The sequence below is a fragment of the Condylura cristata genome, unplaced genomic scaffold, assembly GCF_000260355.1.
Source record: "Condylura cristata isolate star-nosed mole 26May11 unplaced genomic scaffold, ConCri1.0 scaffold00016, whole genome shotgun sequence".
NCBI lineage: Eukaryota > Metazoa > Chordata > Mammalia > Eulipotyphla > Talpidae > Condylura > Condylura cristata.
The window spans coordinates 40,260,446-40,287,076 of NW_004567117.1; the positions used below are offsets into that span (position 1 = coordinate 40,260,446).

The 26,631-nt window shown below is 44.3% G+C and overlaps 1 protein-coding gene across 1 annotated transcript in view; it reads left to right on the top strand.

Moving 5' to 3' along the window:
• ZCCHC2 (zinc finger, CCHC domain containing 2) overlaps positions 1-26,363 on the top strand; it is a gene marked incomplete at its 5' end in the record, with an annotated part of 52,448 nt that extends 26,085 nt beyond the window's left edge. The window contains 9 exons of the mRNA XM_012725794.1: positions 5,476-5,570; positions 7,753-7,836; positions 9,592-9,649; positions 11,920-12,055; positions 13,624-13,688; positions 14,034-14,128; positions 18,138-18,266; positions 22,016-23,509; positions 24,408-26,363. Of these exons, the coding sequence (XP_012581248.1) occupies positions 5,476-5,570; positions 7,753-7,836; positions 9,592-9,649; positions 11,920-12,055; positions 13,624-13,688; positions 14,034-14,128; positions 18,138-18,266; positions 22,016-23,509; positions 24,408-24,475 (2,224 nt within the window). The remainder of the gene's footprint in view (positions 1-5,475; positions 5,571-7,752; positions 7,837-9,591; positions 9,650-11,919; positions 12,056-13,623; positions 13,689-14,033; positions 14,129-18,137; positions 18,267-22,015; positions 23,510-24,407) is intronic.
• Between the last annotated feature and the right edge of the window lie 268 nt (positions 26,364-26,631).

Here is a 26,631-nt window from a genome sequence, read left to right on the forward strand (position 1 = left end):
AAGCTGCCAGCAGAGGCCCATGAAAAAGGCCTCCCAACTAGTGCTAGAGGGTGTGGGCGAGGAAATTGGTCAGTCACTGTGGACAACAGTCTGAATTTATCTTAAGCTAGTAAAACGGAGATACCATGGCCCAGCAATTCCACTCTAGGGCATCCAGTCAAAGAGGGAAGCCACCAACGCATAAAGGCCATATGTGCCACAGTGCTCCTAGCAGCATTGTTTACAATAGCTGAGGTCTGGAAGCAGCCTGAATGCCCTCCATCCATCAGTAATTGGATCAGGAAGATGCGTTATGTCCACATCATGCAGTATTCTATAGCTCTAAGAAAAAGTGAAATAACGGTGAAAGAAAATATCAAAACAAACGAAAATACTCAACATTATATCACAGCTAAATCAGTAACATTAAACACTTTAGAAAACCAGCAGAGGGCTCACAGGTAAAGATGGGGGAGAGTGGACAAGAGACAGGGGACATTCAGGATGGTGGTAGGGAAACGAACGGAAGGACCTGGCTTCCACTGTTGGCTGCCAACTCCAGTACCATGCATTCCTGTGTGTCATCTCGTCTTGTCCCTCCAAAACCCTCATTATCCCTCATTTTACAGAAGACGACTAATTCCAGGGTTGTATAGAGTTAAGCAGCAGGATTGGGAGTCAGACTCAGACCTTTCTAACTTGAATTAAACCACACTTACTTTTAAAAATGACATTAGGTCTGTTGGTCTTTGTTTCTGTGTTCCTGATGCCTCTTTCATGATAGAAAACCATTCCCAGATTGTTCAGCAAAAGGTAGGTACCCCCGTGTGGCCATCTGGGGGTGAAAGGCTGGGACTCGGTCCCTTCCTTACACCAGCACTGGCTCTTGGTGGCTCACAGACTTAAAGGCAGGAAAGGAAGCTGGAGAGTGATAATGGTGTGTGTGTGACACCTAGAGAACCATTAAAGAAAAAGGCACAATGTATTAAAGTACAAAATGAGAACAAATCTCAAGTTCAGAAAAAAAAAATACTTGTAATGTTTTCTATTAAAAAAAGTACTAAAAATGAGTAGCCTAAAGCTGGAGAAATGGGAGCAGATGTAAGCAAAAATAGCACAGTTAGGTATCATTTAAACAAGTGCAAAGATGCTTATATTCAGAAACTATAAATTAAAACTTTGAGTTTTATTTAATTCTTGTTGAATATGCAAAGATCAAAAAGTTTGGTAAATACTTTGGTGGTGAAAAGTGTAATTTGGTGTAATGTGTACAGATAGGTTACGTGGTGATATTCAAACTTAAAGGAAGATGACTTTTGATTAGCAACTTACCCTACCGGCATATTCCCTCTCAGATGCAAAGGTGAATGTCTCAGCATGTTTACGTGGTACTTTTTGACTAGAACAGATTAAAAATTAGTAGTTGTTGAAAAGGGACTTGGTTAAGTCGCAGCGTGTCATTCACTGGACTACGGGTCAGCCATCCTGCAAAGAACAGGGGAGAGTCACAAGAAGGCGGTGCAGCTTTTCAGAGGGTGTGTGCTTGGCGGGCCAGGAGGCTGCTGGGCCCCGGGTAGGGCAGCGGGCGGCTGCATGCTGGCTCTGGGGAGCAGCCCTGGCGAGGTAGAGAGATTACCGTGGGGTTGACCTGATAGTAAATGTTTGAATAGTGAGAGCCAGAGTGTTTCCTATTGGAGACCAGAGAGTAATGAAAGGGGAAAACGAGAATGAACCCCAAAGTGGCAGATGGGAATTGAAGATATTATAGCGAGGACTCCTGGATTTCTGTGTAAGTACGTGCATTGTCATGTATATGGCTTCCTTCAGATGAAAGGGTCTAAAGCAGCCGCCCCCCAGGAGCAGGGGAGGTGTCTCCATTAAACGGAGCTAGAGTTCAACTCGGAGGAAAATCTGATTGCAGGACAGGAGCAAGAAAAGTACAAGATAAGGCTCTTGTGCCAGAAAGCAAGGAGAAGTGTTCAGAGAATGAGGCGGTGTGGTCGGGAGGACCTAGCACCAGCATGAGGGGCTTCTGGGGGCCACTCCTGGGCATAGAGCATCTGGAGAACAATGGAGGAGCCCCCAGGGCATGGAGGAGATCCTCTGAATAGTGGGAAGCCAGGAATTGGGGTTGGGATGGCTAATGAATGGATTGACTGTTAGAATGACAAGATGTTTACAGTATCAAACTCCTTTCCCACAACATAGTGCCCATTAATTATTAATGGGGGGAGAATAATTCTAGAGTGGGGAAGCCTGACAGGTGCCACCTTAATCTCTACTAAAGTGAACTTGATCAGTGAGGGGTCAGGCCTGCCCCGGTCACGGCAGGCTGCAGTGAAAGAGCACAGCTCATTCTGCGAGCTTCTCCTGAGAATCACATGGCGGGGACACCAGACAAGCCTGCTCTCTGGCCTCCACTCAGCCTGGCTGTCCTCTGACAACCTCTAGAACCAAGGGAAGGCAGTGCAGATTGCTGCCTGAATAGGGTCATTGGGGGATAAGAATGCTTTAGGGTCCGTTGGAAAAGCCTAAACAGTCTGAGGATTTGGAGGTCACAGTGTATCTATATTAATAAAGACCCCAGACACTTCTAATGTGGAACAATCATTTACGTTCTTTCACTTTCCTTCCCACTTAGTTTGGTCCAGGCCTCTATTGGCTGGAGGCTCCCCTGCAGCTCAGGGCCCAACACTGGGACAAGATCGCCTCCCGGGGCAGGTGCAGCTCACTTCAGCCAGGCAATTGAGACCAGCCCATGAGCCTCATAGGACCACATTGGGGTAGGGAGGAGCCCGGAGGACCTGGAGAAAGTCCACGCAGGTGGGTGGGGGAGAGAGGGCAGGGTGTGTAGACCCCACTCACAGTGGCCTCCCCAGGTACCAGCATCTGTTCTCATCAACATTCCAATCAAAGGTCAAAGGAGCTGATGTTTTTCAAGGACCTGCTGAACACGTGAAAAGTGTCTGTTGCCTTTGGCAGCATAATATTCCACTTTCGCTTGTGCCGTAACCAATTGGTGCGTCATGATCATTTTGATTGTTCCTAAATGTTTTAAAACTGCTTCACACAATATTATAGTGAATGTCCACACTTAAAAATCATGTTTGGGTACATTTATCTGGAGAATAAATTTGTAGGGTTATTATTTGTTAAAGTGGTACATTTTAAAATGAGTGCTTCCAAACAGGTAGCAGCCTTTAAATCCACGGCAGCCTCATCTTTGTGTCTTCACACCACAGCAGACACAGAATGTTCGCTCTCTCGTCTTTGCCCATCTCAGAAGGGAAGACTGCATTTCATCTGTGTTTGAGTGACCATTTTCACTCAAATGTGTCAATGGCCCTTTTAATCCTTCAGTTTTTTTTTTTTAATTGGTCTTACTGATTTATGAACATTTGTTATATTGGGAAAGGAACCCTGTTAGTACTTATTTCTTGTTCATGCAGATGGTTTAAATTTTTATGTGATGAAATTTATCCAACCTTTGCTCTTTAGTTTCAAGATTGTATGTCCTGTTTACAAGGGCTTTTTCTCTTCAAAGTCTTTTTTTCCATTTTATTTTTTGCATTTTTCAAAAAGCTTAAATGAGTGGGTTTTTTAACACATGACTAAAAAGTATCTGTAAGTATGTTCACATGTAGTTAATGTAGGTGTAACTAGCCCCTGTTCTCAGTACCACTTCTAATGGGACACTAGATGTTAGGAGACCACAGTCATAGTTGGTGATTTTTAGATCAGTGTCATCAGTCATAGCACGTAAAAAATGTTAGTTATGGGCCCTCCCTGGTGGCGCAGCAGGTTAAAGCACGGCACTAAGAAGCTGAAACCACTTCCGCATGAGTTCGATTCCCACCTGCCCCGGAGGTGACCACATGGCGCGGCAGACCTCTCCTGGCCCGCCCGCTGCTCCCCTCAGCAGTGTACTCCGTCGATCTGCCTGTTCTGCTCCCCACTCTGTCTCTGGTGAAGTCTTTCGCCACCCCTGAGTCTCTGGCCTGTACCCCAGTTCTGTATGCACAAATAAATAAATCTTTAAAGAAAAAAATTGCCATTAGTAAACCTTGACTTTAGTCTCCACTGATTTCAAGGTTGTGCCTTTATCTCAGGTGTGATTTACCTATAAGCTTGACCTTTCCATAGTGACTCCGCAGCTGATATTTTCAGTCATAGGTGGCACTCAGGCTGTCTTCTGGGACCCAGAACTTGAGTTGAAGGTGTGATTGTGCTTTTGGCCGCTTGGTTTATAAATATAACTAGGCCATAGATTGTTCCACGGCCTTTGGTCATGCATTTCATTGCCTCCATACTGCATGTGGCTTTATTTCCATCCTGTCTTAATGTTTGATACCTTCACCTTTGAGGACCAAGCAGCGAGATGTTGCATCATTTACAAGGCATGTTTGGCCCTAAAGGTCATTGTTTGGTATGGTATTTGATGATTCTGTGATTAATCTGTGTCATAGATAAAAACCTTGGGAAGAAGTCAAAAATGAAGCAGTGTTCAAAATAGTGAAAGGGGATTTGTATATTGAGCAGGACGACAGCTTAGTTTACATGTACTATCAAGTCTCATAATCTCAAGAAAGAAAAGAACTTATGAGGAAATAGATGCTGAGAGGCTAAAAAACTGTGTTGGAGACGTAGCTTATAAGTGGCTGAGCCTAGTATTCAGCTTAGCGTAGAATCCAGTTTACTGTGCAGTGACTTTGCTGCCTTCTGCAGAGCCTGCAGGGAGGACCTCCATCTGGACTCTCTTAATCATATTAATACAACAGGAGGAAAACTGTTTTTGCAAGATAAGCAGCTTAGCACAGGACATGGCACCCCAGAGGCTCACTGGCGGCCGTTGCACCTCGGGAAGGACTCACTGCTCTGGCCGCTGTCTCCAGAGTCCGCTGGTCTCAAGCGCCAGAAGGGGGAGGTGTCTCACAGCTCAGCGAGGGGAAGGAGTATATTTAGAAGAAGACACAACCTCACCACAAGATTGTAGAAAGTTGAACATAAACCTGTTTATTAGATTCTTAACAAATTTTTATTAAATTATAATTTACTTTCTCCTATGAGAAATTCACTAGAAAGCAATATTCTTTTCCTTATTAGATAAACTGTATTTTTTTAATATCTGAATTAATTGCCACCTGTTTCTTTACAATCTAAACTGAGACTTGTGGATTTTTTTTTTCAAAGATTTATTTATTCATACAGAACTGGGGTACAGGCCAGAGATGCGGAGGGTGAGAGGCTTCACCAGGAACAGAGTGGGGAGCAGAACAGGCAGATCGACGAAGTACACTGCTGAGGGGAGCAGCGGGCGGGTCAGGAGAGGTCTGCCGCGCCATGTGGATCTCCTCCGGGGCAGGCGGGGATCGAACTCATGAGGAATTGGCTTAAGCTTCTTAGTGCAGTGCTTTAACAGCTGCGCCACCAGGGAGGGCCCGACTTGTGGATTTTTATTACACGAAATTAACAGATCTCTTTTCTTTTTACATGCAGGCAGCTATTTTCAACTTCATCACAAGCTTTTCTACAGAGTCAGAAAGTGCACAGCTTTTTTCAGTCCATATCATCAGACCCTCTGCACAGCCTCAGTAAGCATACTGCATGCCTGTGGAAACTCGGCGAGTCTTGCTTGACCATGCCATTTTGTGTGAGGTTGTTTGACAATAAGGAGTAGTTGCAAGCACTTAAACAGTTGCATCTTTAAATGAAGTTCACACTGCAGTGCGGAAGAAAATACGTAAAAGCTGATTCCAAGGAAAGGCCCAAGTGACCCTGAAACTGGTGACATGCTCGACCCCTCTGACCCTGACAGAGCCAGCCGACAGTTAGCAGAGGTGCTGGGTGATGGTTGCAGAATCTAATTTAGAATCTGACTTTCCTCTCCTGTGCTGTGATTACCCTTCTCCCCACCCTCCCAGGCTGGAACATTGGCCTGTTCTTCCGCTTTTCCTCCCCGGGTTCAGTCATTTAAAGGCCATGCCAGCTGGATGAAAGATGTCTTCTTTACCCAATCCTTGCAGCCTCCTCGTGCTGGGCCTCTCATTAATGATCTGTGAAGCCCTGCTCTTTTCTCAGATAATAGCTTCTCAGTGTAATTTTAGCAGGACTATTTCAGGAATAAATTTGGTAAGCCTCTCTTCAGAATCTGAAGGTTGGGTATGGAATTCAAGTCCTGCCCTGAGCTTTCTCAGGCCTGCTTAGTCAGCTCACGCTTGGCTGTATCACTGGCATTTAGTGCCCCAGGCTATTTCCAGCTCTGTCTCACTCATTCCTTCTGTTCCCTTCCTGAAGTATCCTTCCGTGTCCCAGCCTATTAAAGTTACACCTGCTTTAAGACCCAACCACAATGTCACCTCAGGAAGAGCTTCTAGTTTTTCTTACGTTGTTGCACTTCACTGTTATCTCACATTTCAACATCTATCATAGTCTGCTTGTAACACTGATGGGCGTGTTAGGAGCGTTTCTGTGAAAGCACATTCACTGTGCAAGTGGGTGTTTATTTTTGGTATTTGTTTTGCTTTCAGCAAAGTTATATTTTCCTGTACCTAAAGGAGAAAGGAAATGCATGTTTTCTCAATTTGAGGTGGAAGAAAAAGGTGGAAAATACATGGAATATTGTATAGGTCAACTTTTGGGGAAATTTTCTAATCATTTGTGTATATATGTTTGGTGTTTTAAACATATAGCTAGCGATTAGAGTTATTCTTCTTGATAATTAAGACAAGCTGAGCAACTTGGTTAAATTCACGCCCAATTGTCACAGCTGTTTGTTTTTTTTTTTTTAAGAATCTTGATTGTCCTAGAGCTGTGTAGATTTACCGGTCGCTGCTTTATATTTGAACCAGTAATGTTTAAATGAATATCTACAAACAGTGTTTCTCCTATAAGGGCATTGAAGCACAAAGTTAAATTAATTCAGATTAATAGCTTGACCACAAAAATTCACCCAAGTAAACAGTCCACATGTAATGAATAGAAAAATCATCTTGAGAGCTTGGTGATACTTATATCGCAGGTGCAGTGCTAAAGAGGCCAGTAGATTTTAAGATACCAGACTGTTAGGGAATGAACACACTGTGTTACTTCGGTGCATGTGCTGAGATTGTGTGGCCAGGGTCACGGTTTTCATGCACATGCAAGGAATTTCACCAAAGAACAAATGTTGTCAGAGTTCATTTACTCTTTTTTGAAAAAATGACAGTACTACCTTTCTTCCCCTTGGGTGGAGAGCAGCATTCCATGTCCTGAGCACTGAGGAAACATGCTGACTTAAGATGTTCAACTCTGGAACCCACTGGTCTGTGTTTTAATGGGGCAGTAATCCATTGCCACCAGAATGAGCCCTGGGGGTCAGTGCTGGCACCAGAGAGCTTGTCCCCAGTCTGTAACCGACAGCAGGACCTGTGCGAGTAAGCCATGCAATACTTCCCTCGTGATTCAGTGCTGCCACGTTACTTTTATTTCAAAAGTAAAGGTCCGCAAAAAATGGGAAACTTTTTAAAAGTTGCTGTCTTTCCATACCAACCGGTGCATCTTTTTTCACAGGGCTGACAGAAATGACGCCCATCCCTCCAAAGAGCCGGGTCCCAACTCCAGAGCATGAGTGTGCTGTGTCACTCAGCTTTCTCTCAGGCTCCCACTAGTAGAGATGTCCAGTTACTCTGACCCTCCTTTCGTTATTCTTTGAGGGGAAAAGCAATCATGAATTTGTTGCCCTTATGTCTTAATGGTGTTCTTAAAACGTTAACAGTATTAAATGCTTAACTACAGATAACCTACAATCCTCGCTGAAGACGTCTAAGATACTAGAACACTTAAAAGAAGATAGCTCAGAAGCTTCAAGTCAAGAAGAAGGTAAATGTTGATTCATTAGAGTAAGCCATTCTGCATCACATTGGCACAGGAATATGCAAACAGACAAGTAGATTAAGGAGCCAAGAAGCAGATGTGTGGGAACTCAAAATGTAACAGGTGATTTTACAAATAAGTGGGGAAAGTGAAGACTCTTCAGTAGTAACTGGTGTCAGTCAGCTGGCTTCCTCCTTAAGACAAATATATGTAGATAACGATCCCTACTTGAAATGGGCACTAAATTCCCATTGAATAACAACCTGTGTGTAACATGGATTGTAACATTGTAATATGTAAAATGTAAACCTTAAATTTTTAAATGTTAATAATCTGAGAGGAGCCTTTTATCAACAAGACAAAGCAAGGCCATGACCTTTCAGATCTAAAACCAGACAGAAAACACTTGCAGAATATTGGCAGATATGGTTCTCTTATAAATCAGTGAGAAAGTCTGTCAGTATGAGCAAAAATTACAGTCATAAAGAAGAAACTGGGAAGGCCATTAAGCAGTTTCTGCCTCTCATGTCATCCGGAACATGCGAGTTCAAAACAGTGGGCTGTCATTTCTTACTCCTCGGCCGGACAGAATAGTTTGATGTTGTCAAGGACATGGAATTTTCACATTCTGCTGGGAATAAAAATGTCTTGCACCCTTTTGAACAGAAATTTAACTTGGTGCAGTGAAGTTTGAGGTAATTTTATGCTTCTGTTCAGCAGTTCTGCTCCTTTGAAAACTTGTCCTTGTGTTCAGGGGTAGGGACAGAGTTGCCCACAGCTGCATCTGTAATACAAACACCGGAATATTTCCCAAATATTTTCAGTGTTAGTACATTTTTAAGTTGTGGCATATGCGTGCCAGGTGGCAATAAAAAAAAGGGTATTTGTATTCAATTCAAACATGCAGCCCCCCACTGCCTGTGCTTGTGAGTACAGTTGGGGGTAGTTAAAATAAAAGTATGGTCTAGACTGTTGCTTAGTTAGCAGGAGAGAATTAAATGGACAAAGGGCTGCTGTTGTTGCTATGAAATTTTATTTCTTAAAAAAAAAAGAGCAGGGCCCTCCCTGGTGGCGCAGCGGGTTAAAGCACAGCACTAAGAAGCTTAAGCCACTTCCGCATGAGTTCGATCCCCGCCTGCCCAGGAGGTGACCACATGGCGCGGCAGACCTCTCCTGACCCGCCCGCTGCTCCCCTCAGCAGTGTACTTCGTCGATCTGCCTGTTCTGCTCCCCACTCTGTCTCTGGTGAATCCTCTCACCCTCCGCATCTCTGGCCTGTACCCCAGTTCTGTATGCATAAATAAATAAATCTTTAAAAAAATAAAATAAATAAATAAATAAAATAAAAGTAGAGATTTCTGGGGAGGTAGATACAGAGGTGCTTGCTGTGTAAATATGTGTGTTTCTTTAAATAGTTGAGTTATCTTTTCCTTAAGAATTGCATTTTTAAATTCTGTTTTTAAGGAGAACTTTATATTTTTTAAAAGTCTAAAATTGAATGTTGTAGTTCTGCAGTGACATGCTCATTGTAGACTTTCATAGTTTTGATTTCTTACTAGGTAGAACATATCGGAAAGGATATTTGAGAAAATTTCAGTTTTGTAAATTGTCTTTGGAAAGTTGTTCTCTAAGGAATTTTCCTGCATTGAAAAATACTTAGGAGTTTGTCACAGTCTTGGTCACAGTGATTAACAGCATCATTGATTTGGATTTCTGCAGAAGCACTTTTGGTGTAATAACTTATTTTTCCCTGTACTCTAGATGTGTTACAGCACACCGTCATCCACAAGAAACACAGCGGGAAAAGTCCCATTGTGAAGTAGGTATTGAATTCCTAACACTTGAATGTCTCCGTGCATTGATGAGTCGGTGCCACACTAACGCTGGGGTATTTGACGGCAGTCCTGCCATTGTGCTTACCCATTGCTCATGCCACCTGTTCTGTTTCCTCTTCGTACCTTTCTTGTTTGGGGCTGGGTGGTTCTTGTTACTTTTTCTCTTCTGTCAATCATGCTAGTTACACGCTGTTCTTCGATTCTCTAGTGATTATTATCTAGGCTATGTCGCACCTTTTTATAGTGATCATCTCAGCCACCCTAACTTACTGAGGCCTGATACTGCACCCTAACATGCCTGTGCCACTTCCCGAACCATGGGTTCCATGGCTTCATCTCTTCTCCATCTTTAAACTGCAACTGTCCCGTATATTTTAAACCACGTGACACCTTTTTTTGGTTTTTTTTTGTTTTTTTCACAAATTGCTTATTTCATATAGTCATGGATAGTACACAGTGACAGATTTGATTATTATTTGATTTGATTATTTCATATAGTCATGGATAGTACACAGTGACAGATTCACTTTATTTGATGAAAACATTTATTTTGCATTTATCTTACAGAAGATAATTTCTGTGATAGGAGTCTAGTTGGAATTTTTCTGTGCTTCTTGACAGTGTGACAGTCTTACAGTCCTTGTCCTTTGCATCATCCGACTTCCCACTTCTGTTGCAAATCACGAGACCATTTCTGTGACTCTTGACCCCTTCGCCTTGATTCTGTCCCACAGCAAGCATATGCCACCAGGCTTTCCCGCTTTGCCTCGGGAGCCCTTGCTGATTCTATGGGTTTCCGCTTGACCCACCAAGATAAAGGGCCCAAGTACATGCACAGGAGAGCCCTCAGTGCAAAGGGGCGTCCCAGCTTGCTGTCCTGTGCGATAATCTGGGAGACCCCAGCAGGGTTGAATCTGTTGCTAGCACAGCAGTGCCCTGGTACCATCACGGCAGTCCTCTGCCCTGGCACTGGTACTTCCTTTTCATTCACACCACACTTGCTCCTATTTCTGGGATTACTTCCCAAGTCAACTACATCCTCCCAGATTCCTCTCCTAGAGGAACTCAGACGTGAGATGGCGCCATTCATTGCTTCAGTCTTCCAATTGCTCCTTTGACCTTAATGCACTTTTCCCTGCTGATGGCTTTCTTTTTTTTAACAGTTTATTTTTTACATCATTTTGTACATTTTTTTTCCATCTCAATTGTAATCCCCGCGGGTTTCCCATCACCAAGTCACCTGTGTGCCATCACCATAATCCCGTGCACTTCCCTCCCCCTCCCTCCTCCCAACCCCCCCTCCCCGTTTTTGATCCCATTCCCCACTTCACCTACGCAAAATGTCTCTGGTATATGGTTGTTCATTATTTTTCGTTATTTTCTCGCCTGGTCCATTGTACTCCTGCTATGAGTGAAACCATCCCGTATTTTTCTTTCTCTTTCTGCCTTATCTCACTAAGCATGATCTTTTCCAGCTCCATCCAAGTTGCTGCAAAAGACATGTGTTTCTCTTTTTTGGTTGCTGAGTAATATTCCATTGTATATATGTACCACATCTTTTTTATCTAGTCATCTAGTTTTGGGCATTTGGGCTGCTTCCATGTTTTTCCAATTGTAAATAAAGCAGCAATAAACATGGAGATGCAGGTATCTTTTTCAATCAGTGTTTTTGTGTCTTTTGGGTAGATACCTAGGAGTGGGCTTGCTGGGTTGTAGGGAAGCTCCATGATTAGCAGCTTAAGGAACCTCCAAACAATTTTCCATAGTGGTTGTACTAGTTTGCATTCCCACCTGCTGATGGCTTTTTAAGATGCTCCACTGTCTGGATTTCTCCAGCTTTCCAGTGATATGATTATTGTTTTCTTTGCGTTAGTTCTGCTTCTGTGTCTGAAGTTTTGATGCCTTTGACCTTTGAGGAGACTAGATCACTGTATCTCCATGTACTACTTCTCCCTGTCTTACTCTGACACAGCATTTAGCAGCAGCTTTTCTTGTCCTCTCATCCCTCCAGCTGTGGCTGGGAGTCTAAAAGCAGAATTTATGATGGTTAATCTCTTTAGAGACAAGAGTCAGTTATTAATAGAGAAAATAGCTGTATGCTGGTTTCTTCTTATCAGAGACTGCCTGTGTGTTCTAGAATAAAACAAGTGTGCTGATGCTTTCTTCCTGATAAAGCTAGTATACTTCATGGCACCATGGCCTAGGGTAGATTAGTGAGGACACATTTCCACGGTGTGAACTTTCTCTTGAACAGCACTATTGGTACAAGCTGCTCCCCACTGGACGGGTTCCCTGTGCAGCATGCTGAGCAGAATGGAGTCATGGACTGGAGGAAGCGCGGCTGCCCGGCCCCTCAGCATCTCGAGCACTGCGTGACCATGGTCGACCAGGTACAACGGGGCTTCTTGTCTTGTTTTTGTGCCACAGAGTTAAAACATTGTCACACATAATGGAGTTGAGTTCTGTAAGCATTATCATGTCAGTAATAAGTTATTAGGTTATATCTGGTAAGAAGTAGTTGAGCGTTTAAATTCAACATAAAATTCACTGGTATAGGCCCTCCCTGGTGGCTCAGCGGGTTAAAGCACAGCACTAAGAAGCTGAAACCACTTCCGCATGAGTTCGATTCCCGCCTGCCCCGGGGGTGACCCACATGGCGTGGCAGACCTCTCCTGACCCGCCCGCTGCTCCCCTCAGCAGTGTACTTCGTCGATCTGCCTGTTCTGCTCCCCACTCTGTCTCTGGTGAAGTCTTTCGCCGCCCCTGAGTCTCTGGCCTGTACTCCAGTTCTGTATGCACAAATAAATAAATCTTTAAAAAAAAAAAAAATTCACTGGTATATATTTTCTAAGTTTTCCTGAGAGCCTTTTAAAAATTGTATTTATGTTATGTTTATTGCTCGTGTAGCAAACTTAGTACATTTGAATATGACACCTGGAAGGTTTGTTCTGTTTGGGGTGCATAAAGTAGTTGTGTCAGATTTTTTGCTTTGGAAGAATCTCATTTCAGTCTTGCTCTTGGTGGTGATGTGAATTTTGAAACTGACCTTCCTTCATAGGTGACAAGAACTATTTCCTGGTCCTTGGGAGTGCAGCCGGGGATGCCACTTTCCTGGGAATTGGTGTGCTCAGAGAGCACACGCTGCCCAGTGGGGCACGTGGGCACGGGGTTGGCAGCGGCAGCGCTGTCGTGCGAGAAACCAGTAACCTGATCTTTATTTCTGGTCAACGCTGAGACCCAGGTGTTACCTTTACAGGAAGGAGCTTTTATGAATAAAAGTAGTGAAGCATATTTGGAGAAAATGTGTTATTTAAGTCATATTATTTAATGACCTACTTTCTAAGTACATTTGATGGGTTATACCTTTTTTCTTCCTCTTCAATGCCTACCTCACCTTGAGCTGACAAAGTCATGTTATTGTTACTAACTTTGTTATCTTAAGAAAATATTAGTAAGTCTGCCAAATACCTTTCACTTGACTATGTCTTATCTTATGGTCAGAGGAAAGAATACAGGTTTATTTTAAAGCAAAATAGATCAAAACTCTCCAAAAATTATCTTTTTCTCATGGCTGGTTAATGGTAGGTCTTTGTCAGAAAACATGTAAATTTTAGCAGTTCAGGTAAAAGTAGGGACCTCCCTGAAGGCTCGGGGAGGGGGGGGTAAAGCATGGTGCCACATGGTGCAGCAGACCTCTCATGACCCGCCCGCTGCTCCCCTCAGCAGTGTGTTTCCCTAGATCTGCTTTTTCTGCTCCCCACGCTGTCTCTGGTAAGCTCTCTCTACCTCTGGCCTGTACCCCAGTTCGTGTGTGCATAAATAAATCTTAAAAAAAAAAATTGTTAGAATATACAACTAGAATGTATTGTTTTATTGTCTGATTTTTAGAGTAAAGGGATAGCTAGACAAGAATTTGGTTTAACTTTAGTCTATTTAATGTCTTTATTCTTTCCACTAGCATTCAATTGAAAAGCAAAACTTATCTTCAATAAATAAGAAGAAAGGAAAGGCACAAGTAGAAAAGTAAGTTCAATGTAATGTTGCCAGGAATAGAAATGGTTCAGAAAAGACATTTGATTGTGGGCATGTTTAGGTTATGTGGTGAAAATGGTAGTTTTCCTCATAGTTTTTACCCTTGGGTTTTTTTTTTTAGATGAAAAACATATTGGTGACTAAAGCTGAATTGTCAAATATTCAGTTTTCAGTGACAAACTCAGAATTGTACACTAAAGAAAGAATGTTGGCAAAAAATTGTAACTTAAATTTACTTATAAAAAACTTTTTAGGGGAATTTTAAGAATTCTGTACTTATGTGTTTTTCTAGAGACCTTCATAAAAATGTTGGTGACGTGTATACTTTTGGTTTAGGGAGAAAATTAAGAAAACAGACCACAGACTGAGTAGTAGAATCAACGGCATCAGACTCACAGCTTCCCCGCACGTCCTTGACGGAGCCGTGAAAGGTGAGGAGGTCTCTCTCTTGGCGCCTCAGTCCCGGTGCCTGGACCAGCGGTGGTGCGCAGGGCAGCTTCTGAAGGAAACACCTCTGTGCAGTAGTTCGGTCCTGTGGGGACCGTGGCCTGGCACACCCTGTGCCCTGCGGCTCGGCACCTGCCCCCCACCCCCCAAGCTTTCCTTCGCCAGCCTCTTCCTGAACCAGAGGCCATGGGAGATGCCCCTCAGGGAAGCCTGTAGGTGTTCTTGTGTAAAGGCATTTTTAAGATTCCTCCCGTTTCAGTGACTGCCCTCTGTGGCCCTGACAGGGATGCCGTTGAAGAGAACTTGACCCACCAGCTTGCTGGACTCAGTATTGTGCTTTCCACTCACCCAGCTTAAGTTCGGGTGGTTTTTTAGGTGAAATGTGTTGGTTCATTGGTAACTTTCTGGGTCACTCCGCCTGCCCTCTGCACAGTGGAGGCACAGAAGCCCAGTGCTGCTTCTCTGCACTCACCTCTGCGCCCCAGACTGGCACAGACAGACTCTTATTTAAATTGTATTCAAATCATCCATTGCATTTGATGCAATACAGGTTACCAGAATGTATTTTTTGATGGAGTATATTTCTGAACTAAATGTTGGTTTAGAGAGATGAATATCAGTAAAAGAAGTACAGTTTTATTTTGACTCCACAATCGCCAGGCCAACTCATTCAATCAGCTGAGCTATCTTGACGGGGGAAGATGACATGGAAAAAATATAACTGGTGAGCAGATTGTAATAACTGTCTTCAAGTTTTCCTGTGGGGACAGCAACTTAAAAGGAAAAAAGGCAGCACAGCTAATAAATGAGGAAGACAGAGGTCTGCACATACTATTGGGCATAGGTTTTGCTTGGTCTTCTGTCTGTGTTCCTTGCTCCTCCTCCATTTTCTACCCTCTGTCTCCTGAAGTACATGCCAAATGAGGGTCATTCTCCTTTTGAAATTCTGTCAGACCTGTCACCCTGGTGAGCTCGCTCTCTTTTCTTATATAACTTGGGCACTACTGCCCACCAGAGAAGTTCTTCTCCGTTCAGTTTCGTGTTCATCGAAGCAGCCCACGGTCTCTGATCTCAGACAGGGTGGGTCTGGCCCTGTGCTCCCCCAGTCGCTTAAGCGTGTGGTCTCTCACATCACCTTAGTGTGCTCATTCGGGAAGCAGGAACGCTGCCTGCCCCCTCCCATTAAGAATTAAATGTGATAACATGTAGAAAGCATGTAGCTAGTGCCTGGCACGTTGATCTTCGGTGGTTTAGTTTCTTTACTTCATAAAGTTAGAAGAAAACATACACTGTGTTTATTGAGTTTTCAATACCGTCTTAAGTTCTGATTCCTTGATCTCCAATTCTGAAATGTGAAAATAAGATAAACCTTATCAGATCTATATATATGTGTCACTGATGCATGCACATTGACATTTATGGAATTTAAATACACTTTGTACAGCTTGTCTGACTGATGTCAAGTGTGGGTCAGATGTTTGCTGACTCCACTATTAAAAAAAGCCTGTTTATTAATCACCCTTTGAGCTATGAAAGTATCAAATGGGAATTGCCTTCAAGCATTACCTGAACACAAGATACATCTGATTTTTTTTTTCTTACGGAACAAGGTGAGTGCATATCATGTCACAGAGATGCTGTACTGAAAGTGAAAGCACGAAAGTTGTCAAGATCTTTACCTCACTCTAGCTTAAGGTGGTGTGTATTTTTAATTTTAAAACTTCATCTCTGTCTTCTAATTTGAGTACTAATTATTCATATAGCTCAAAATCCCAAAGGTACAAAAAGAAAGAAAATAAAGATTCCTCCAACTTCCTCCCCCAAAAGAGTTAGGACTTTCATCAACACAGGTGATGTTTGTTGTCTCTGTTGTTCGCGTCAGATCTGCTTTTGAAACGTCAAGTTTCGAGCCTCTTCTTGAGAGCTGCATGTGTTGCCCCTCCGCCCCTTACGGACCCCGTGTGCCGGGGCCTCTCCAGTCTTTCTTCCACCCCACTCTCCAGTTGACTGATGTGGCACCAAACCGGTGAAGGGCCACGAGGGGGTTGGCCTCTCCCTCTCTTTACATGACTTTGATTTCTTCTGCTTCCTTCAGTAGCCTGTTGTGGTTCTGTCTCCCAAGTAGCTAAGTGGTTGCTAGGTCTAACTAACTGCTTATTGTTCACAATTAGTAATAACCCACTTTTTCTTGTTAGAATAGTGGCTAATGCAGGTTTTCTGAATCACTTGCATGGTCTTTTTACCCTCTGAGGGTAACAGAGATGTTCACATCTTTAAACTTTCTAGTGTGTTTAGCATAAGGGCTTTACGACATAGCCTTCGGCGTAGTTGTGTCATCCTGGCCTTCCACAGAATCAAATGGATTCTGAGTACAGTCCAAACTCTACACTTCCGAAGTAACTTCTGTATCTTCAGAGAAGGTTATCTTTGGTGTAGCTTAGATTTATGCATTTTGTTCTTTGAAAACTGCTAAGTAATGACAGTTGGTGACTTTAATATTTGTTAACTATGCAATCCAAGGAAACCGTTGTACAAATGATGTCACTGAGAAGTAACTGCTTGTTGTTTAACAGTCTGAAAGTTACAGTGACATGTCCAAGAATTCACTGAGGTTTCATTGTCCAACTGCCCTGCCCAAGTGCTCCCCTTTCCACCCGTCTTTTCTGCTTTGAGGTTGTCCTAGTGCGCCGTTGCTTCACTTAATCCTTGAGTCATTCGCTTTGTAACATGCTGGGTGAAGTATTTCCATGCAGAACTTGTGTGTGCCACAGGTTCATAGTTTCGTTTTTATAAGTCCAATTGTAAGTCCCAGGCTGCTTACCCACCATGCTCATCAGGCTGTCTCATGGTGAGCTGCATTCTTCCTTAGTCAAGGTGTGGCTGATAACTCTGAGCCTACTGTTGTTCACGAGTCTTTCTATTCTGTAAAATTACTGCTGGCCTTCCTAACTCCTCTGCCTCCTTTGTATAATCTCATGAGATTTATGTGCAGTTTTCATTTGGCAGTTTAAAGTTGATTGCCTGAAAGGAATTAGCAATATCTGCATTCTTCATGAAGTCTTTCTTCAGTGTTCATTCACTGTGCGGGGTTGGGGCTGGGCCGGGTAGCTAGACTAGGTCATCCTTACCAGTTGTAACACAGATTTACTCCTCCCAATGAGACAAGTTAGGCAGGCAACTTGCCACATACACACCATGTCTCTTCTCCAACACACATTTTGCCCAAATGATTAGTAGCAATTACTGCTTCTTGTTGGTTCTGTTAGGTTGCTGTAGAAATGACTCACTCATCCATAGTTGTTAAGATTCCTCCGCAGTCCCTTACACAGGGATTTAGACACTGTGATAAATGCCTTGCTGTAAGGCAGAAACGATGCTGGCTACTGGGTTTGAAGAATAAAAAGAGCAGTTCCTAGTTTTGGACCATTGCAAGAATGTCCATTGCCTTGGTCTATCACTAATTTCGCCTCTTAAGTTTAAAACACTAGTGATTTAAACTAGCTAGTTATAGCTAGTGATTATGACAGTTGCCAGGTTGGTTTCTGAGCACACCTTAAAGGGGCTGGCTACTCTACCAAAAGGGAAGAATTTACTCCTAAATATTAAGGCATAGTAATTTTAACAGAACAGGCATTTTAGGCAGCTCTTGAGTTCTTTTTAAAGAATGGATTTTCCAACAAGCTCTGAGGAGTTTTATACTTAGAAAGTGGTTCAACATGATATTATTCAGCTGATCCTACAAAAAAAAAACCTTAATTCTGATTTCTTAAAGTCAGTTAGATTGACTTGTTCCTTTGCCTTTGTTTTGAGAATGAATTTTTAAATTATTTTCAACTAAAATTGTGATTTAATGGTGAATTTTCAACTAGAATGAAAGACCAACTTTTTAAGTGGTTGTAGAACTGAAAAGCTGTAACTAATTTATAATTTTCAATTCAGAAATTAATTTAACTACTTACCATGAATTTTAAAAAATAGAACTGTTAATTTTAGATGTGCATTTGGACAATGGATCTGGACTTGACACATGTGGAGACACATCTTCAGAGAGTTACAGTTCTCCGTCTAGCCCACGACATGATGGCCGAGAAAGTTTTGAAAGTGAAGAAGAAAAAGACAGAGGTTTGCTTTTTGGGGGTGGGAATAGGGGATGGTGGAGGGAAATGTGTATTGTCTTAAAATCAAGTTCGAAGTAGTTTCATGTTCCTATAAATGTCATTATTGCTTCTAAATGTAATTGCCTTATGAAGGGCGTCTTAACAGGCCGTTATCTTGGCATTTCCTAGCAATGTTTTTTTTTTTTTTTAACTTATTTCACTTAATATGAAATTAAGTGGCGGGTAGAGTCATCAGATGTAGATCAGCCTAGAACATTTTTAAATGTGCATGTTGTCCAGTGCACTCACAGGCACAGTTTTTCTCCCTCCTGGATTGGCCCTTTTATCGTCATAAAGTGTTCTTTGTCTCTGGTGACAACTTTTATCTTAAAACCTATTTTGTGTGGTGGTATGACAGCTACTCTAACTCTCTTTTGGTATTGTTTGCTACGTACCTCTTTCTCTTCATTTCCTTTAAACATATTTGTGTCTTTGAATTTCAGTGTGTATCTTAGAACATATAGTTTAGTTTTTGTTCTTGCAGTCTAGCTGCCATTTGATGAGTGTGTAATCCATTGAATTGACTGCGATCACTAGTAGAACAGCATGTAATGTCTGCCTTTGTGCCTTTCTTTTCCAGCATGTTTTATGTGTTCAGTTCCTCCTTGCTCAGAGAATTAGTCAGAGTGGGAGCCCTCTCAGGACTCCTCTGGGTATGCATACAGTCTAAAGCATGCTCCTGGCCCTCTGAATTCCCAGAAATACAGCAGACTTCTCAGCGCTCCCTGGGGACTTCTCTTCCTTCCGTTTTTCCTTTCAGGTGTTTTTGTTGACCTCTTGTTGGTGCCAACTGGCAGTGCTTCTGTCTTCGGGCAGCCACATTGTTGGTAACAGCGACCTGTAGGGAGAGGCTGGAGCCAGTGTTTAGCAATAGTTCTCAAGGAGGGGGCATCATCCATCTTTCTCAAAGCCTGTGTGGGTGCCAGTGGCCGCAGGGCTGCGGGTCTGTAGGTATCATGGTTGCTGCAGGGCTCTTTCCTTACCAGGCTGCTTGAGAGCAGGACAAAGTGAGATGGAAATAAGGCAAAATTTGCTATTCTAAAATGGGTTAAATGGTTCTTCTTAAATACGTACTCCTCAGATTGCTACAAGCCTTTAGTTAATTTCCAGAATTCTCAAAAAGTTGATTTTGACAATTTTTGCTGGAATCGTATTGTTTTTATGTTGGGATAGAGTATTGGATTATTCTGCCACTCTGGAAGTGAGATCTTAAAAATGTGTACGTTGAATGGGGATGTTGTTCTTTACACTTGACCATGACGTCTGACTTACGACATCTCGGTGATGAGGTGTTCCCACGCTGTGGCATCAGATGGTTTCTCTGGGACACCTGAGGATCTGCGGTCTCTCAGCCACTGTGGTTCTTCCCTAGCAGTCCGCCGCTCCACGAGGTTGTATTAGGTCGTGCCTCGGAGCGCGGTGCTTCTCCTTCAGGTACAGGGCACGCCAGCCTTTTCTTTGAAGTTACTTGAAGCCACACCAATGTAGCCTGCAGTGACTGTGCCACCAAGTCTAAGCTGAGGCAACACTGCATTCTGATCGCAGTTTTCTCAGGAAAGGGGGGAAAAGTGAAAGTAACACAGGTGTTAAGAAGTTTGGGTGATGAGGGGGTTGTTATGCTTTGCCCAGAATGGACACTTTCAAGTATGTCTGATTTCACATGTTTGGTTCTGTAGGGCACACACACTGTCCCGTGACCTGTCAGCTGACAGTGCTGTGTTGGTCGTCCTGGTCAGGGTCGTCAGCACGTCTGCCTGCCTGGGGCCCCGCTCCTGGCGCCGGCAGGCTGAGTCTGGGGTCTGTGGGGAACTAGCTCAGTTACCAGATAGGACTAAGTGAGCCTCCTTGGGCTGACAGCAGCAGGCGGGAGAGTCCACTGTGGTGCAGAGTTTTGGTCAGTTTTAGAATTCTGAGTGCACGAAAGGTTGCTTTCAAAGCAGGTGACTTTGTTCTTCTTGTTGAGACTTTATATACTTTTTAAAGTCAGTACAAAAAGAGAATGAAACCAATCTTCATTTAACTAGGTGAGACCTTAGAGTGCTCAGAAAACTTGCAGCATCCTGTAATTTTACATTATGGATCCAGTTGCCATGACTTAAGATTTAAACAAAATCCAATTCATGTAGAAACTTTAACTGATCATATGAAAAATGTTAGTTTCTTTTGTACTTAAATGTTTAACCACAAATAAAAAAAATTATAAAATAAAAATTAAAAAAAAATGTTTAACCACACACTATCTACAGATCGAGATGGAATGTTTTAAATAAGTGAGTTTTGGATACTGTGCGTTTTGTAAAGGTTAGCAGGAAACACCCCAAATTATGAGACATTTATACTCCCTTTTTTGTAATACAGAGAATAGTTGGGTGAATACAGTTTGACATTCTGGTCTTCATCAGGAAGACGAATATGTCTCATCTTCAATGTTCTCTTTCAAAACTGATTAACATGTTAACTGAACATAGTACAACCTTTTAAATACATAAGCAAGCTTGATTGTATTTTTGAACAGAAAGATGTTAAAAGAGCCACCACAACTGAATTAGTTGAATGGTCTGTGTACATATTATTGTAGTGCCTGGGTTTATGGCACTTTTAAATTTACAAATTGAGGTACATTCGTAAGGCACCACGGTGCGGTAGCAAGGTGAGGCGGCCCATGAGAAGTCCAGGCTAAGCTGTGTGTCTTTATTAAAGTGTAGCACCGCGCACATCACTGCATGTGACTTGGTGGCCCAGCGTCCTGGGCTGCCTGTTCCTGCTGCGCATCGGCCGCGCGGCCTCTGGCTGTGAGCTCTGGGCGCGTGGGCGCTCCTGCCTTGCCCTGCTTCACGTGTCCTAGCCCCCGCGCTCTGTGCTTTGAATTTTCTCTCCCCCACTGAAATACAAAAGTAAGACTACTTAGTCCATTCCACAGTGAAACGCTTCCATTCCCCACCTCTAGATATTTCGTTTAAATATAGGTTGAATTGAGCGCCTTTAAATTGTTTCATTTCCATGAGAGGGAGATGAGGACCTTAGATGTGGTTGTGCACAATACGAAATCATGGGAATTGCCTACACTTGACTAAGTCAACATACTTAGTCCTTTTCTCAGCAATAAGGTGACACTAAACCTTTTGTTTCGTTGCTTATCTCTCCATGTTTGTGTTGTGATTATTCACTTTATTTAGTAAAGCAGTTTTCGGTTTATAATAAAATTGAAAGGAAGGCACAGACATTCCCCATAAACCCTCTGCTTCCACACGGAAAGCCTCACTAATATGATACATTTTTATAGCTAGGGATGACATGTCATAATCCTCAGGGTGCAGCCTTGGTGTCTTACCTTCCGTGCGTTTGGCCAAATTATAAGAACATGTGTCTGTCATTATAACATCATACAGAACATTGTCACTACCCAAAAAATCCTCTGTGCCCTGCCTGTTCATCTCCCCACACCCCTTGGGGACCACTGATTTTTTTTTTTTATTGTCTCTGTACTTTTGCCTTTTCCAGAATATCCATATTCTTGAGATAATGTATACAACTGACCCAAAGAAAGGCAAAAATTGAAAGTTCAGCTTGGCAGCCAGGCAGCTCAATAGAGGAACAGATTTTTTTCAGCTCCGTACTCCAGGCTTCACCTTAGATAAGCTTCAGACTTACTTCTAGCAAGCAAAGAGGAGGACTGCACCCGTGCTGACCTCCGTTTATATTTGTTTCCCTTAGACACAGACAGCAATTCTGAGGATTCTGGAAATCCAGTAACCACCAGATTTACAGGTTACAGCTCTGTCAACCAGACGCTCACTGTCAAGCCACCTGTGCAGATCACTTCGCTGGGAAACGACGACGGCAGCGCCTTGGAAGACCCCTTGAGCCCACCCAAGTACCCGCACATCTCTTTTATGCCGACTCTACACTGTGTCATGCACAGCGGTGCCCAGAAGTCTGAAGTCGTCGTCCCCCCACCCAAATCTGCCGATGGCAAGACAATAGGGATGCTGGTTCCCAGTCCTGTTGCTATTTCTGCCATTAGGGAGTCCACAAATTCAGCCGCTGTGGGTATGCTGGGGCCGGCAGCTTCTAGTGCAGAATCGGAAAAGCACCTTGAGTTATTGGCTTCCCCTCTACCTATCCCGTCAACGTTCCTCCCGCACAGTAGTGCTCCTGCTTTGCACCTAACAATTCAGAGGCTGAAGTTGCCCCCACCGCAGGGACCTTCTGAGAGCTGTGCCGCCAACATCCCGCAGCCGCCGGCCGGGAGTCTGAGCGCCGGCTCACCCAGCACCGCCTTTCTTCCTGTCCACAGCCCAGGTAGTTTTCCGGGATCTCCTGTTGCCGCCGCAGACCCCATCACAAAACCTGCACCCCAAGTAGTAGGACTCAGTCAAATGGTGCCTCCAGTTGAGGGAGCCTCGGGGACCCTCCCTCAGCCCGCCGGCATGAAGGTAGTCGTTCCTGCCGCCGCCCTCTCCGCCGCACAGCCAGCAGCCTCCTACACCTTGCCCAGCTCCCCGCTGGCCGCCAGCGTGCTGCCCAGCCCCAGCCCTAGCGCACTGAGCTCGGCAGCCGCATCCACCCCGCCGGCGGGCGCGGGCATCAGTCAGGCCCAGTCCCCAGTGCCTCCCGCCGTCCCGACACACACCCCGGGCCCAGCCCCCAGCCCCAGCCCCTCCTTGACGCACAGCACGGCGCAGAGCGACAGCACCTCCTACATCAGCGCTGTGGGGAACACGAACACTGGCGGGGCGGCGCTGCCACCGCAGCAGATGGGCTCGGGCCCCTGCGGCTCCTGCGGGCGGAGGTGCAGCTGCGGGACCAGTAGCGGCCTTCAGCTCAGTAGCTACTACTACCCCAACCCGGTGCCCGGACCGATGTACCGAGTCCCGTCCTTCTTCACTCTGCCGTCCATCTGCAATGGCAGCTACCTCAACCAAGCACATCAGAGCAATGGGAGCCAACTTCCTTTTTTTCTGCCTCAGACTCCATATGCAAATGGGCTGGTGCACGACCCCGTCATGGGGAGCCAAGCCAGCTACGGCATGCAGCAGATGGCAGGATTTGGGAGGTTCTACCCCGTCTACCCAGCACCCAGTGTGGTTGCCAACACGAGCAGCTCGGGGCCCAAGAAGAACGGGAATGTGTCATGTTACAACTGTGGTGTGAGCGGGCACTACGCACAGGAGTGCAAGCAGGCGTCCGTGGAGGCCAGTCAGCAAGGTAATCCCGAGGGCTCCCAGCGGACCTGTTTCTGAGTGTGCGTTCTCCCCCCCGCTGCTCTCGGGGAAGCTGCTGGAGCAGCGGGCTGGTGTGTGGCCCTGTACGGAGGTTGCGCGTGAGGTGACAGACCATGCAGAGCAGACGGCCAGAGGCAGGGTAGAGGCAGGTCGCAGGACAGGGAGTTCAGAGGAATCCAGTTCAGAATCAGCTGTCCAGGCGCTTCTTAAGAAATGCAATGGGATTTGCATTGCCTCGTGTCAAATTTCTGGCTCACAGCTCCCCCACCCTTTTTTTTTTAAAAGCCACAACCCTGTCTGATAAGAAGAGTAAGCATAAATTTTAAATAATGAAAAACTAGGAGGCAACCCAGTCACCTGGCGTGAGGTTTTAGTTTATTCCTCAGTGTATTTCCGCCACCACCAGCTGCCACCCGTGTGTGCCCGGCTGCCCTTTTCCTTCTCAGCAGGTGTTTTTTAAAAATGCTCTTGCGTTTACAGGAACAAGACACCCAAGCACTGGTTTGGGAGTAGAGGAGTTTGACCTAAGTTTGATATTATTGCTCTTAAATAAGCGCGTGAGGTACAGGCGCAGTGTGGGCCTCAGACCTGCTGTTCGCTTGCATTTGGCTTTTGTCATTTTGCCAAATCTCACCCAGGAAAAAGTCTTGATTTGGGACTCTAAATGGTCATTTTAAAGGAAGATGGAATTTGATAGCTTTAGGTTGAACTTAAAGCACAAACTTCGTGTTCCTCTTTAAAAGTAATTGCATTTGCCATTTTGGAATCGAAGTAGAGCGGAGGAAGCGGCCTTCTGAAGAGCATGCCCTTGCTGTCTTGTGGTGGTGTGTGATGCGTTGCTTTGTAAGCAGTGACTTAGCATTCTGTCTTTCCCGTTTTAGGCACTTACAGACTGAGATACGCACCTCCCCTCCCCCCTCCTAGTGATACGTTGGATTCTGCAGACTGAAACAAGTAAAGCCTGCCTACTCAACACACTGAAGTGTGGGGAGTCTTGGTGGGTGAGGAGGGGAGGAAAGGAAAGGTATTTTGTTTGTGTTTCTTTGTCTATACATTGCCCAGATTTCTATGCAGTTGGGATTTTTCATTTCTCATGTACTGATGTCTAAGACTAAAAAGAATACATTGCTTTTGAGCCTCTGGTCTCCTGGTCCAACAACAGGCTTCTCTGTATGATACGTGTAATTTCAACTTCCAAACTATCAAAAGGAAAATGTTGATGCGTGCTTTTTTTTTTTTTTTTACACTGAATACTCGCTGTGTGCAATGTTTACTGAATCTTTAAAACTGTGTATTTGACCTTTTCTTACAACACTGGTGACAGTCATATGGTTTTCAAAAAAAGGAAACTGCTTCTTCTGCAGCTTTTACTCACTTTCACCCTAAACTGCACTCCCCCCCCCCGCCCTTCACTCTTCCTGTGGCTGCAGCGTGGGGGGCAATGTCCATGTCCCCTGGGGGAAGCCGCACCCGCCCCCCCAACATGAATTGAGGGTAAAGTGATTCACCTTCATCTAGGGACAAGCAGACCCCACCACAGCGTCACCTAGTGCAGGCGCAGCGCTCGTGCGCAAGACCCGCTGCGTGAAGAGCGAAACTACACGACACCGAGAAAGTGATGATGTGGAAGTGGTGAGCCGAGAGCTTTTCTTAGAAACAGACAGAAACCCACCTTTGCACTTGATAGGTTTTCAGCCTGTTGCTGCAGTGATGTAAGGTGAGCGCGCTGTGTGAGTGCTGCCCGCCCGCCCCGGCCTCTGCCCGGCCACGCCCTCTGCTGAGACTGAGTAGAGCTTCCTCCCTGCACCGGCTGTTACAGTGTTATGTTGTGTTTAAATGTGTATGGTTTATTGCAATCTGAACAGAAGCTCTCAATTTCTACAAAAAGTCAGGTATTCGTTCCCTAACCTGTCTCATAGCAAAGTAAAGTCACTTTTATAACAGTTTACCACTATGCTTGATTATAATGTGAAAGACTGAATTCTGGTGTGTTAAGATGGTATTAATCATGTCGGTGTCATGTCACTACGTTTAATGCTGCTGTTTAAAAAAAAAAAAAGTTTTTTTTTAAAGCCAATCTATGTACTAAATTGCTTCCAGGTAATTTTTAATTTCCTAAAGTGCACTGAGGTTATCTGGAAGAGGGGTGTGTTCTCTGGGACTGCTGCGTGCACAGCAGCGAGCAGCCGCCAGGTGGCCACAGGCCGAGGGCCGGGCGGGCGCCCTTAGCAGACCAGGGCAGGTGGCGGCGGGGTCCTGGGGTGCAGCCGGGCAACACAGAGTCGGTCTGGTTCGGAAGCCTGCCAGATGGCTGGGAGAAAGGCGAACTTGAAGAGAAAGTAGAAGCTTTGTTTAATGCTTCCTAGGTAGTGTTTGTATTTATAGCACCAATGTACATTTTGAAACTTTATTTCAGGGGCGGGAGATAAGGGCAGGGCAAGGGTGGGCGTGAAGGGGTAGAAGATGAAAGCTTTAATTTAAAAAGAAAAAAAAGTTGGAGTAAAGGAAATTATTTTGATTAAATATATTTTATTTGATCTGGGTATTTTTGGACCACATTATTAAATTAATTGTTAAGCTGCAATTGAGTTGTTCAAGTGACAGTTTCGATAAGCCGCGTCCGGACCGCATTGTGAATCACTCGCCAGTTGTACTCTATGGAGCTTATTTTATGATTTCAAATACTGTACTGTACATAGGAGGTGTGTTACCTTCTCCTTATTTGTATGTTTACCATATACTTTGATATTTGAAATGTTATGTACTGGAAAGGCCACTTATATTTCTAGAACAGATTGGATTTTATGCAACCTTTTTTCCTTGAATTAACAGCAATAAAAAAATGAAAAACAGCTTAAGAATTGTGCTTTTTTGCAAGTTCTAGAAGATGAAAGACAGGGTATCATACCTTGTGGGGTTTTTTTTAATTATTATTTTTAAAATAGTTTTTATGAATCAGCCCATCATCCCCTAGCTGGCACGTGGGCACTGAATCCCGAAGGTTGCTAGCGTCAGCATGTTCTCCACTTGGTGCCCAAAGCGGCTTCACTCCCAGGCTGCCGTGGGGCCCCCGAGGGACAAAGCCGTGCGGTGTCTGTGCCCCTG